The sequence below is a fragment of the Hibiscus syriacus genome, unplaced genomic scaffold, assembly GCF_006381635.1.
Source record: "Hibiscus syriacus cultivar Baekdansim isolate YM2019G1 unplaced genomic scaffold, ASM638163v2 tig00110694_pilon, whole genome shotgun sequence".
In the NCBI taxonomy this organism is placed as follows: Eukaryota; Viridiplantae; Streptophyta; class Magnoliopsida; order Malvales; family Malvaceae; genus Hibiscus; species Hibiscus syriacus.
Window position 1 is genome coordinate 721,356 of NW_024062828.1, and position 13,556 is coordinate 734,911.

General features: G+C 33.8%; 3 protein-coding genes across 3 annotated transcripts; 2 read left to right on the forward strand and 1 right to left on the reverse strand.

The window, feature by feature from the left end:
• The first annotated feature begins 759 nt into the window (after positions 1–759).
• LOC120138476 (protease Do-like 1, chloroplastic) lies at positions 760–4,650 on the forward strand. The gene is made up of 8 exons (XM_039153929.1): positions 760–1,209; positions 1,294–1,416; positions 2,857–3,028; positions 3,491–3,528; positions 3,639–3,837; positions 3,940–4,092; positions 4,249–4,383; positions 4,479–4,650. Exons 1-8 carry the CDS (start codon positions 794–796, stop codon positions 4,554–4,556), a joined length of 1,314 nt encoding a protein of 437 aa, XP_039009860.1. The 5' UTR covers positions 760–793; the 3' UTR covers positions 4,557–4,650.
• A 2,561-nt stretch (positions 4,651–7,211) lies between these two features.
• Positions 7,212–8,065, forward strand: LOC120138568 (transcription factor WER-like). The gene is made up of 3 exons (XM_039154024.1): positions 7,212–7,332; positions 7,413–7,542; positions 7,625–8,065. Exons 1-3 carry the CDS (start codon positions 7,212–7,214, stop codon positions 8,022–8,024), a joined length of 651 nt encoding a protein of 216 aa, XP_039009955.1. The 3' UTR covers positions 8,025–8,065.
• A 594-nt stretch (positions 8,066–8,659) lies between these two features.
• LOC120138477 (carbonic anhydrase 2-like) lies at positions 8,660–11,685 on the reverse strand. Its single transcript, XM_039153930.1, has 9 exons — positions 11,374–11,685; positions 10,579–10,640; positions 10,355–10,489; positions 10,222–10,270; positions 10,027–10,143; positions 9,883–9,936; positions 9,703–9,788; positions 9,487–9,592; positions 8,660–8,967 (listed from the first exon to the last, which is right to left on the reverse strand). The coding sequence occupies exons 1-9, from the start codon at positions 11,560–11,562 to the stop codon at positions 8,803–8,805; spliced, it is 963 nt and encodes a 320-aa protein (XP_039009861.1). The 5' UTR covers positions 11,563–11,685; the 3' UTR covers positions 8,660–8,802.
• Between the last annotated feature and the right edge of the window lie 1,871 nt (positions 11,686–13,556).

Genomic DNA, 13,556 nt, shown 5'->3' on the forward strand with positions numbered 1-13,556 from the left:
TATTAATAAATGTATTTTAATTAATTTTATTAAAACATTAATATTTTTATTAAAATGATACTAAAATATTATTTTAATATTAAATACATAAAATAATATTATTTTAAGTATTTATATTTTAAAGTTACAAAAAAATCAGACCAAAGTAATTTTTAAAAAATAAAAAAGAAATTATGTTGATTAGAAAAATATTTTACATTGATCAACATGTTTTTCGCCAACTAAATACTAAAAAAAGAGAAAATTTTACGTCAAAACAAATACACATTTATTCATAATAAATGGTCGGTTATTTTTTAAAAATTTTCTAAATATGTACTCTAGACAAAGTTTATACATACATATCATCATTCAACCAATATATATTTGTATAAATATGTGTATTTGACACGTAATGTACACGTTATTTTTTTAACTAATCACAAATTATTATTTTTATATACTATTGGAGCTTTTGCAATTGATATTTTTTAATAAATTCCTAATTTTTTTCAAAAATAGAAAAATCATAAAAAATATCAAAAATTTGTATTTTAAATTAATAATATTTTAAAATTATCTTAATTATGGTTTTTAAAATATATAAATATAAATTCGAAAATTGTTTCTTAAATTTTTTTACCTATAGTGTGAATAAGATAAAATGATAAAGTGACAAAACAGAATCATTAATAAAAATATACAATAATTGTTGGGCGACGAAAATTTTCAACCAACAAAAAGATAATTAAATAAAAAAAAAAGTCAAATTACTGATATAATTCCTGCGAGTTGTCCAAGCGAGCAAAACGAAATGGCAGCTTATTCACTCCTTTCCACACTCTTCATTCAGTCCTCATCTCTTCCGTCCCCATTTTCTCGCTTCCCAAACAGAACCCAAAAGCTAATTTCCATCTCAAAACACTCTTTTCTCTTCCCGACGAACAAACTCTCTCTCTCCCCCTTCCGCAGTCTTGTTTTGAATCAAACCAAAAACAATGCCACCATTAAGCCTGATGGTGATTCTCTTGTTTCTTTAGCTTTTGATTCCTTGTTTCTTCTCTGCACCTCCCTTGCTCTATCTTTCTCCTTGTTTGTAACCGAAGTGGGATCCGCCTCTGCCTTTGTGATAACCACTCCCAGGAAGTTACAGACCGATGAGTTGGCTACGGTTCGTCTTTTTCAAGAGAACACTCCATCTGTTGTTTACATCACCAATCTCGCCGTCAGGTTCACTCAAAATTTCCCCTTTCTTTTTTGGGTGGTTTCCATTTTTTCTGTTTTTAAGGGTTTTCTTGGGTAATTGTTTTTTAGGCAGGATGCTTTTACATTGGATGTGCTGGAGGTCCCACAAGGATCCGGGTCGGGTTTCGTTTGGGATAAAGATGGTCACGTTGTCACCAATTATCATGTGATTCGCGGCGCTTCTGATCTCAAGTTCGAGTTCTTTTAAAATTTAATTTATTTTTTCCCGTTTTCTGTGTTTGCTGTAAACGATTGAGATTGAATCAGTGACATAGCGAGAATTAAATATTGTAGGATCAAAATAATATATTATTTAAGAAAAATATAAATACTTATTAGGTATTTAAGTTTGAAATTTAGCAATAATCAAGCTATATTATTGATTAAGGGATTGTTGTTATCTTTGAGTTTTAGAGTTCAAACATGTATGCTGGGTATGAGTGTTTACTGTTAAATAGAAATATTAGCTTATATTCACCCTAAATTAATAAAAACACAAAACTCAAAAGATTTCTAATTTATCTAATATTTAAACTTACAATGACTTAAATTGTAATTAGATCAAAAATTTGAGAACACAAAATTATTATTCCCTATTTCAATTCTTACTTGATTAAATATTTAATAATTTTTTATATATTTAAATTTAAATATTTATTTTTACATAAATCAAAATACTATTAAACCAAAATTATATTAAATATATAAATTTTAACAGGGTGGAACTCCCTTGGCCCCTAAGGGAGCATATCTACAGGGATTTTTATCCATATTTTTTATGAATATTTATACACACAATGGAAATGTAGGCCGTAGGGAATGAGGATGCTCAAACAATTTCAACTCTAAGAGATGGTTGCTTGAACAGCTGAGCTCCGGGTTCGGATTTTTATGTATATTGTTGGAATTAGACATTGTCTTTGTTTGAAGTGCTAGGGATGGGTAGGAAAAGCATGGTATTTATTTGATTCTGTAAGCATTTTATCTTGAACAACAAATATGAAAGGCAATGGAATCATTTTTTTTGGTTGGGGGAGGGGGTGATTTAGGCATTAGAATGGGGTCTGTGACATGATCTGGATGACGTTCTTGGTTTTTCTTGATCAAGCAATGGAAGGGTGCATTCTGTAACTGGGATGAAATTCGTGACTGCTTTTGGAGGTTTAAGACTTGCTTTAGGTTGTTGTTAACATTGGTTCTAAGTCTCTAAAGTAGTCTCATATGGAAAATGTGAGCTAACCTTGGAAACTACCTGGCCTCCTACCCTAATGATGTACTGGATAAAGATGCTTTTAAACTTCTAGCCTGGGATGTGTTTATTTTATTTCTTTAACCGGTGTGTGCATGTGTGTTTAATTTGGCCTATATGGCATAGGCGCAAAATGATGCTTGTGACACGTTCTCGTTGGTATCTTTGTTTTGATATTGTTTGAGCAATGGAAGGGTGCATTTGGATGAAATACTTGATTGATTTTGAAGGTTTTGCACTTACTTTAGGTTGCTGTTTACATCGGGTTTTTGCCGCTAACCTTGGAAATTGCCTGGCCTTGGGCCCTAGGGATATAATGGATAAAAATGATTTTGTACTGTTGTGAATGTTTAAATTTTTAAGTTGGTGCTAATCACTTGCAGGGTTACTCTTGCTGACCAGACAACGTATGATGCAAAAGTTGTTGGATTCGACCAAGATAAGGATGTCGCTGTATTGCGTGTTGATGCACCCAAAGACAAATTAAGACCTATACCGGTTGGTGTCTCTGCAGATTTGCTTGTGGGCCAGAAAGTATATGCTATTGGCAACCCGGTGAGTAAATGTTTATTATATTACACTGAGTTATGATCTACTCCCATCGATATGTCATTTTTCATTTCATTGGAAATTGTCTGTGGTGAGGCCAGATATGAACATATTTATCTGCGTATCTTTAGAAAATAATATTTCTTATATCCTAGGAATGAACGGTTATTTTTTACCCTTTGTGCGTCATATATCTTATGTTTTATTAGTGATACACCGTATGAAATAGATTGCTTTCTCCAAACATGTTTCTTATGATGTTTAAAAGGACTGTCATGGAAAAGAAAGTTGCTTTTCAATTTGCATACATACTTTTATTACTTCAAAAATTGTCCTTGCTAGTAACGCAGTTTGTACGTGCCTGATGAAGACTTCAGTGACCGTGTTCTTTTACTGCTAATATTGGTGCTCTCTTTGATAGCTTCTTCAAGTGTGTTTCCTAAATTTTGTTTTTTTATGTTTTTGCAGTTTGGACTTGATCATACTCTTACAACAGGCGTTATCAGGTTCCAAGACCAACGATTGTGATTGATATGTCTGATTTATTTTCCTCCTACTTATGCTGGTTTTTATGTGAATTAGGGTTTTGCTAATGGATCTTTTATATTGTCTATAGCGGGCTTCGTAGAGAAATCAGTTCTGCTGCCACTGGTCGCCCAATCCAAGATGTTATACAGACGGATGCTGCCATTAATCCTGGTAATAGTGGAGGGCCACTCCTAGACAGTTCTGGAAACCTTATTGGGATAAATACTGCTATATATTCTCCTTCTGGTGCATCTTCTGGTGTCGGGTTTTCAATTCCAGTTGACACGGTGAGTATTACTGCGGACCTTCTATTTGATCTGATGTGTGTGAACTGAGATGCAAGTATTTATTTGTTTTGTTTTCTTTGCTTGGAATTCCTACATTTCCAGGTCAGTGGCATTGTTGATCAGTTGGTGAAGTTCGGGAAGGTGACGAGACCTATTTTAGGCATTAAATTTGCACCGGATCAATCTGTCGAACAGTTGGGAGTAAGTGGTGTACTTGTCTTAGATGCTCCTGCAGATGGTCCCGCAGGCAAGGCGGTATGCTTACTGTATTTCTGCATCTGACTTCAATGTCTTATTGAAATTTATACTACAATGTTCATATCTGTAGTAAACTCCTTGACCATTATGCTTCAATGACATGTTGAAGATTTTTTGTTTGTATTGCAAAGCTAACCTTTTAATATATTTCAGGGTCTGCTACCAACAAAGCGTGATGCTTATGGTAGACTCATTTTGGGTGACATAATAACATCCGTTAATGGGATGAAGGTCACTAATGGCAGCGATTTGTACAGAATTCTTGATCAATGCAAAGTTGGGGATACGGTATAGCATTGAATAATACCTATATCCACTTCTCTCTCCATATGTATGTTAAATAATTTTTTATGTACAAACTTTTCCATAATCTTAATTCTTAGGTTACCATGGAGGTGTTGCGCGGAGATCACAAGGAGAAGATCCCTGTAGTACTCGAGCCAAAGCCGGACGAGTCGTGAAATGTGTTTCGGTATGTTGTGTAACCTTAAGTATAGTTGATATGCCAGGAAATGTGATTATCAGCCATTTTACTGGAAACGATTTTGTTGTACATAAGCCATCAACCTGTATCATCTTTGACACATTGTGAAGCAGAAGGCATTTACATTTGTAAAAAATGCATCCATCCCAATATGTGAATATCAAGTTTTTAAAGGTTTTGGATGATCACATCCTCAGACTTTTATAGAAAACATGTCGAATATGGACACTCGAAAGAAAAATGAGTCGTCGTTGCAAAACAAGCTTATTAAAAACTTATTTTAATCCTTAAACTCGCGTCGATTGTCGTCGATCGAACCTCCACCTGTCTGCACCTCCACCGACGACTGGTTACTCGATGACCAGCCACCAGAACAACAACCATCCATCCACCTATCAATGTCTAGCCCTAAATGCCTGAAACCCTAAGAGTCATTTGGTACAGGAAATATAAGATTACTTTTAAGAATAAGATTATTGGAATGTACCATTACTTGACACAGGGAATGTTACATTACCTTTTTTAGTTTGTTTGACAAAATGTAAGATTATAGTGTTTGATTAAAGGAATATAATATTACTATAATGTATATTTTACCAAATTGTCCTATGATATATTTTTAAAAAATTGAATTCTTAATATTAAAATAAAATAAAAAATAAATATTTCATTATTTCTAATTTATATATTTTTATTTATAAAATCTAAATTCTTTATATATTTTATTTATAAAATCTAAATTCATAGAATTTATTACAAAGTTTAAAAGAATAAAAGAAATGATAATTTTGAAATTATTCAATTATTTTAGGGGTAATTTTTCCAAAACTATAGGAATTATTAAATAGCTAAGATGGATGAGGGAATAAGATTCCCATGAATCCAAGAAAAAAAAAAGTACTGTTGGTAATTCTCTATTACCTTTTAGAGGGAATGTTTTTGAATCAAATAAGAGTATGTGATTCCGAAAAATATTATTACCAAGAGTAATAATCTTTTCGTTGATCCAAACAACCCTAAAGCTAATTTTAATACCACTTCTACTTGAATAGCTACGCGACGGGCATTCAATATGGGAATTAGGATGGTCGTGTTCACACTTGGGTGGGGAGTTTTCGAGTTTGAACGCCGTTGGGAGAGGGGTTTGCAGAACGACTAGGAGGAGGGGCACTGCTTATGGAAGATTAGGGTGTTTTTTTTTTTGTATTTTTAAAGAAATTAGAGTTTTTTTTAAATATAATAATATTTTTAAGTTTTTTTAAAAATAAAAAAATTAAATTATCTAAAAACGACGTATGTCATTTAACAGACCTTTTTAATAGCTGTTACGGAGAATGCACTAAAATTAGTAATATTTATAATATTTGACACTGAATTGATCTAAAAAAAGTTTAAACACCACTTTAAAAAATGGTATAATTTGAAAACTTTTTTAAATATTTATATTTCATACAAGTTAATTAATAAATGTTCGTTGATTCCTTTGGAGGCATGGAAATGTTGAAATCTTTCCTTTAGATATATAAAGGAAATTATGTTCACTAGATATTGGAGTATGAAAATAGGATTTGGCAGCTAAGCTAAGCATAGCAAAGTGTATAGGTGGAAGTATGGAAAAGAGGAAAGGGGAATTGATTGTCCCAAAAAGCAAGAGATGCCCTTAGCACGTAGGCATTGGTGGGGTTTCCAATTTTGGATAAATGTGCATTTGTTAAGGTCCTCTACTACTGCATGCAGTTAGTTGTTGCTATGCAATTTAATTCTTTTGCTAGTACTAATATTTACGGTAAAGTACACAATGATCCCTTAATTATAAGATATTATTTTAATGAGTATTGACTATTAAAAGTTACAAGATGATCCCTAGACTATATGATGTTGTTTTGTTGAGTCTTTCAACTATTAAAAGTTACAAAAATGGTCACTTAACTATTCAATGTTTTAAACTCATTCTTTTTCATTAAAAAAATTGGTGGTCGTTTGAGATGAACGTTAATCTATTGACTGAGATATGTTAAAATCTGATCCCAGAATCGTTTTAGTTATATTTTGTGGATCGAACCTCCATTTACATTATGTCGTCGAGCCATTGCTTGAAATATTATGCTAACGAGCCAGTACTTGAATACAACGATGGTGCCAGTAGACATCATTAAAATATGATTTTATCATATCTTAGTCATCATGTTAATGTTTAGTTCAACAACATCAATTTTTTAACGAAAAAATTATGATTGTGGAATATATGAATAGTTGATTGACTATTGTTTAATTTTAATATCGGAAGACCCAACAAAACAATGTCTTATAGTCAGAGGATCATTTTTCCACTTTTAATAACAATGAGATTTAACAAAGTAACACCCTAGTCGGAGACCATTTATGTACTTTACCCTAATATTTATAACCTTTTAGTTATTATGTATAAAAGTTACACTCGATGAAAATGAAGTTTTATAACTTCCTTTTAATCCAAGTAAGAGGACAAATTACTTCAAGAGCTAACAAAAAACAAAAAAACTACCATCCCATCATCATCAACCCGATCATTATCTCCATATATGCATATAAAACCAGGATCCTATCCTTTGTGATCTTCTACAGATATCAACTAACTCCAACAAGAAAGAGCATGAAAAAAGGTGGAATTCCATACAAAAAAGGGTTATGGACAAAGGAGGAAGACAAATTACTCATCGATTACGTCAAGGTCCATGGAAAAGGCCAATGGAATAAAATAGCCAACAGAACAGGTTCTTAACCCTGTTCATTTCTTCATTCTTATATTCTTTGTTATAAATTATCTGTTGTTTTTGTGTCTGCTTTCTTACAGGTTTGAAGAGATGTGGGAAAAGTTTTCGGCTAAGGTGGATGAATTATCTAAGCCCCAACATTAAAAAAGGCGATTTCTCTGAGGCAGAAGAAGGCCTTATCATTAGACTTCACAAGCTTCTTGGAAACAGGTTTTACACAACTCTTCAGTTCAAATCTTTTCGAGCCCATGTCTTAATCGTTCATCCGGCTTGCTATGTTTTATGTTCGCAGGTGGTCTTTGATTGCGAAACGAGTTCTGGGACGAACTGATAATCAAGTGAAGAATTACTGGAACAATCATTTGAGGCAGAAACTAGGAATCAAGGATCAAAACGAGAAAAAGGTCGATTTTCGTCAAAGTTCAAAGCCAGTAAAAGCGGGTGATGATCATCATCAGGCTGCCATGGATCCAAGTCCTGGAGATGGCATCACCAGTACTGGAGCCATTGACATGACAGAGGATCAAAGTAACCAGCAAGCCATTGATCATAGGGTCTTAAACGACACAGAAGAATCAATGATCAGCACGAGTTGCATGAACACTTCCTGGATTCCTGACGCTGATTATGAGCTAAGTACACTTGCCATGATTGATCACTTCAATAAATATTCTTCTTTTGATCATGCTTAATAGCTACAAACTGTCATTCCAACTAGGGTATGGATGCTTGTCTAACATCAGAATGTTCAATTTTCAGATGTTGATACATTATAAACCACTTGTTTAACCTTTAAACCATGTTCATTTCACGTGTTTGAAGATTAAGATGTTAAATGGTTTGAAAACCATAAAAGGCTAACATGGCTAAAAGGTCTAATTAATTTTTATTCAATATACATTCACTTTGTGTAAGGTCAGATTCAATTATTAACTTTTTTCCTGTAGATGCGGTATACATTTATAGAAACAGTATTGAATGAAATTTTGTTTATTTGAATTTGAGTGAATGCCAAATATGAATATATTTATATCTGAATATGTCAGATTCAAATATTAAACATAAATACTTTAAAAAAATTCAGGTAATATAAATTTTCAATCTTTTCAATAAATAAAAGGAACATAATATATATATACCCTATTGGAGAGAAACATGTCCACATGACTCTTGAATGGCAATTACAACTGCTCCAAGTTCTTGAATGAACAAACAGCAGAGAAACCGATCCCTTATTCAATGAAGTGTAATAATGGAAGAGTGAGAAAGATGAACTCTATTGAAAGAGTTTGAAGGACCCGAAAGATGTTGAAATTTACAGTAAGTAGTAAATAAAAACTCCATTGATATGTTTATTAGCTCAGAAAGACACAAGCATATATAGTAGTACATTGCAGTAAAAAAAGACATAAGTGATTCAGGAACACCAGAAAGATGGTGTCACTGATGATGGTTATGGTTGGTTGTTTTTCAAACGGAGAGAGGCGATGAAAGCTCGAAATTGAGACTCCAGAGCTCGAAAGTTCCTTTGACGAAATCGTAGTAAGCACCCTTGAGTGCTAGAGTTTTGTTGGCCAGTCCATTTCTCACAAATGGATAACTTAGCAGGTTTCCTAGTGATACATTCACTGCTTCCTGCAAATCATAATACAGTACCCATCATTAGTTAGAAACTTGGTTCATGTAATCTGTATGTATGTATGTATGCATGTATGCATGCATGTATGCATGTATGTATGTATGTGTGTGTGTGTGTGTGTGTGTGTGTGTGTGTGTGTGTGTGTGTGTGTGTGTGTGTGTGTGTGTGTGTGTGTGTGTGTGTGTGTGTGTGTGTGTGTGTGTGTGTGTGTGTGTGTGTGTGTGTTGTGTGTGTGTGTGTGTGTGTGTGTGTGTGTGTGGTGTGTGTGTGTGTGTGTGTGTGTGTGTGTGGGTTGTGTGTGTGTGTGTGTGTGTGTGTGTGTGTGTGTGTGTGTGTGTGTGTGTGGTGTGTGTGTGTGTGTGTGTGTGTGTGTGTGTGTGTGTGTTGTGTGTGTGTGTGTTGTGTTGTATGTGTGTATGTATGTATATGTATGTATGTATGTATGTATGTATGTCTGTATGTGTGTGTGTATGTATGTGTGTGTGTGTGTAGAAGCTGAGGGGTAAGGTGTCCACCTTCTCACAATGTGTACATTGAGCTCCCAAAGGCTCGCTGGCGTGGTCTGCTAGAACCTTTTTCTTAGCAGGGATTCCAATCTTAACCCACTCTTCTATGAAATCACTGCAAATATCAATCAGGTTACAGTAAATTCATTGTTGGTAAATCCATTATTATAATTCTTTTAGTTGGTAAATGTGGAAAGTTGTTTCGGAAAGCAACAAGGCACATACGTAGAGGTAGTTCCATCAAATGGGAAAGACATGAGCCCTTTGATTCCACCACAGGCGCTGTGCCCTATGACCACGATTTCTTGAACCTGACAAAGGGATTTTAACACTTTGATTCACGCCGAGATTTCCAAGAAACTATGAACTGTTCCATTGTTTGTTCTTGATTTTCACATGTTTTACCTTAAGATGCAAAACAGCATATTCAACAGCAGAACCAATTCCAGCATATTTAATCTGTCATAACACTGACAATGTGTCAAGAAGCTGTTTGAATTTCAACATCTGTAATAACTTGCTGTTATCCAGAGGGATCAAAAAAGTTACCTGATCGTATGGTGGCACCATATTAGCAACATTGCGGACCACAAAAGCTTCCCCCGGTTGCATGTCCAGCACATGCGATGGGCACACCCTGGAGTCGGAGCAGGCAACAATCATATACTGCAACAAATTATACCAACATTTAGTACTAGAAAAGCATTGCAATTTGCAACGACACATATATTTTAGTGTGTGTACCTTGGGGCTTTGGCCCTTGGCAAGCTCAGCGTACAAAGCAAGATTCTTTCTGCAAAAGTCACATACTTTAAATATATAAAAAAACATTATAGAAAAAAATTGTTGAAATAATGGAGTAAGGGTGATGGCTAACTCGTATTTTTCTTTTTTGAAGTGAATGAATCCTTGTTTCAACCTCTCCACTGAGTCACCAGATGCTGATGTTTTCAACTCAGCTGTCACTTGGTCTACCTTTGCAGCTGCCACAGCTTTTAATTCTTCTTTCTCACTACAATCAAAGAACAGATACAAACGTGAAAATTGGCAGTTATAGAAGTCACTGTATATATATATATACTCCACATATATATATATTACCTGAGCAGTTTCTTGAGACCTTCAATGGCTTCCTCGTATGTCTTGTCTCCCATGTATTCTCTCTGCCAATTCTCAAACCCAAATATAATTTAGAAACTGTTTCACACCTACTATTTATTACATGCATATATATATATGTAATGAATCTTTGTCTGTATAGCATATGTTTAATTTTAATTTAGCTCAGTTTATAGTGGATGTTGATGATATTTAGCCAAAAAGAGATGGCATTAATTTGATTGGTTGGTTGGTGTTAATCAGAGCCACACAGGTGTCAGTAGACCAGGTAAGTGCATTAGAACCATTGATGAGATGCCACGTTGTTTCTTAATCATGAGATAAAACGTGATTTGAATATAGATTTTCACCATCTTCGTACGTCTTTAAGCCATGCATATGGATTTTCACATGCAAAACTCTAATGCATTGCCACATTATACTTTTTTCTAATCTTTGCATGACAATGAAACATAATTTTTTCCAAATATATATATATATATATTTGGTCAACAGTCAGTTAAAAAATAAACAGTGATGTTAACATGTCACCAAAAGATAATGTCATGTCATCTTTGTAAAAATAATAAAAAATTACTACATATGCGGTTATGTTAACTTTTTAACGAAGGATTATCAAAATGGAACAAAAACGTAAGGTTAGTGATGATTTTGAAAAACAAAATAGTTGAGTGACTAAAACAGAAACACAAGAATAGTTGGATGACTAAATATGTAGTTTACCCTATATTATATGATATTGAAAAAGAAAGAAAGAAAGAGTGTGCGTGTATGTACCCAATTAGAAGGGTTGAGCAAAGGAACAGGAGCTGCAAAAACAGGTTGGTTACGAATGAGGGTAGGAGGAGAAGGGGAAGAGTTGAGGGAGGCAACAACGGAGGAGGGGCGTAATGTGGGTCGGCGGAGAGAGGAAGAAGCGGTGGTGGAGGAGGTGAGGCACCAGCCGTTGATGGAAGCAGTCGACATTGCCACTATGTGTCATACAATACACTAGATTTATACCATGTTTTTATTAACGATTCTTGTCCCGGAATCCGGATAATGAAAACGAAAGCTTGGTGAAGGAGAGCTTCTACCTTTGTAGATGAGGTTTGAACGTTGGAGATCAAATTTTATTTACTCTCTTCTCTAAACGTATGATCATGAATTTACTACCATTTTTTTTCATGTTATCTTAATATATTTTACATGTTGGGACATGCATGCAATGCCCATCCTCCACATACATATCAAAAAAGAAGAAACAAGAGAGCAACACGTGTGTTGATACATATGAAAGAAGAGATGAATGAATGGGTGAAAAACATTAGAAGTATTAGTGATGAAGATAAGACCCTATCGCTAAAACATGGCTCTCATCATCTGTGTGCTGCTTCTGTGCCTGTCAGCTTCTCATGTTCTTTTCAAACGATTTGGTTTTGGATTATGTCCACGTATTCTACGCTATGCTCCAATTTGTCTTCCCTCCAAGTTTCTCGATTTGCTTGCATTGTGACAAAATCTTGCACTGTAGTCTCCTCCATCTTCATTCACAAAGGAAGAAATTATTGTTATATTGATGAGATGAGAGCAACCAGCAAGGATTTTACCATTTAATTTGAGAGAGACATTGGATTTTACTTAAATATTATGAGCGTTGCACTTTCGTTAAAAATCTTTACAAATTATTTTTGTCTCACAATTATAAAAGATTTAAAACATCTCTATCGCTTTAGTATTAAGAGAATCTATCATCATATGATTGTATCCACTTAATCTGTCAGTCTACATGTAACCATTATGACTCTACAGTTGACACACGCACCAAGTATCACTATAAAACTTCTAAAGCACGACCGAGAAATGACCATAATGAAATCAATTCACCCTTATTCTCATTTGCTCTACCTCCTTATGGAGATAAATCACTTTGACACCGTTAACGATAATTTTTTTTATCATCGATTGTGATTCTCCGTGAATAATAAGATAAATATTTTGTTTATATTAATTATCTGATCTTTAGTATTTATATTCTTCACATATTTTCATTTACATATTCTCAAGTAACATTGATGGTACTCGATAAGGAACAAGAAGAATGATGAAAAAGAAAGTAATTTAATGATTGAAATTCAGCATATCATATGCCGTTTGGAGCTCACCAAGTTCTTGTTCCTGGAAATCTAATTAAATTAGTTTTGTTCTCTGCCGGGATGGCCGGCGATCAACCGTTGCATAACGTTGAAGAGCCAGTCCATCGTGCACGGCTGGCTTTGCTTGCTTAACCCACCGCCTCCATCTGAAAACGGCCATGTTCGATCCAACTTCCAAGTAAATTTTGCGAAAATTTCTTGTTTCTTCCACAAGAAAATGAATGATCCAACAATCCCTGTGAGTTGTGCAAATCTTCAAATTTATAGTCCCTTGCAAATGAATTTAAAGAGTACTTAACTAGAAAAATGGAGGATCGTTTATTATTGGAAACTGATGTAGTTATATGTGTTGTTTGTTTCTTCTAAAAGTGTCAACATACTTATTAATAAAAAAGGCTTAATTGTACTTTATATCCCCCAAACGTTTGAAAAAAAATTGGCCCCTAATTTTATTTTTGTACCCAATATAACCTTTACACTAGAAAAAAAATTCAACTTGACTCTTTGACTAATGAAAATCATTATTGACCGTCGTGGTATTGATTTGGCGGTTCATAGTACTATGACAGTTTATAGTACTGACGTGACATTCTATGGTGGATACTAACGTGATCGAGGGACTTAATTGATTTTTTAAAAAAAATCAAGAACTTAATTAATCTTTTAGAAACTTTAAGAACTTATTTATTTTTAAGAATAAATAAATAAAGATTATTTAAATTTTAAAATATAAAAAATATTAATTGAATAATAAATAATATACTAAAAATGAAATTATTAAAAAATACCAAAAAATTATTAAAATTTTAAAAAGAAAATAAATTT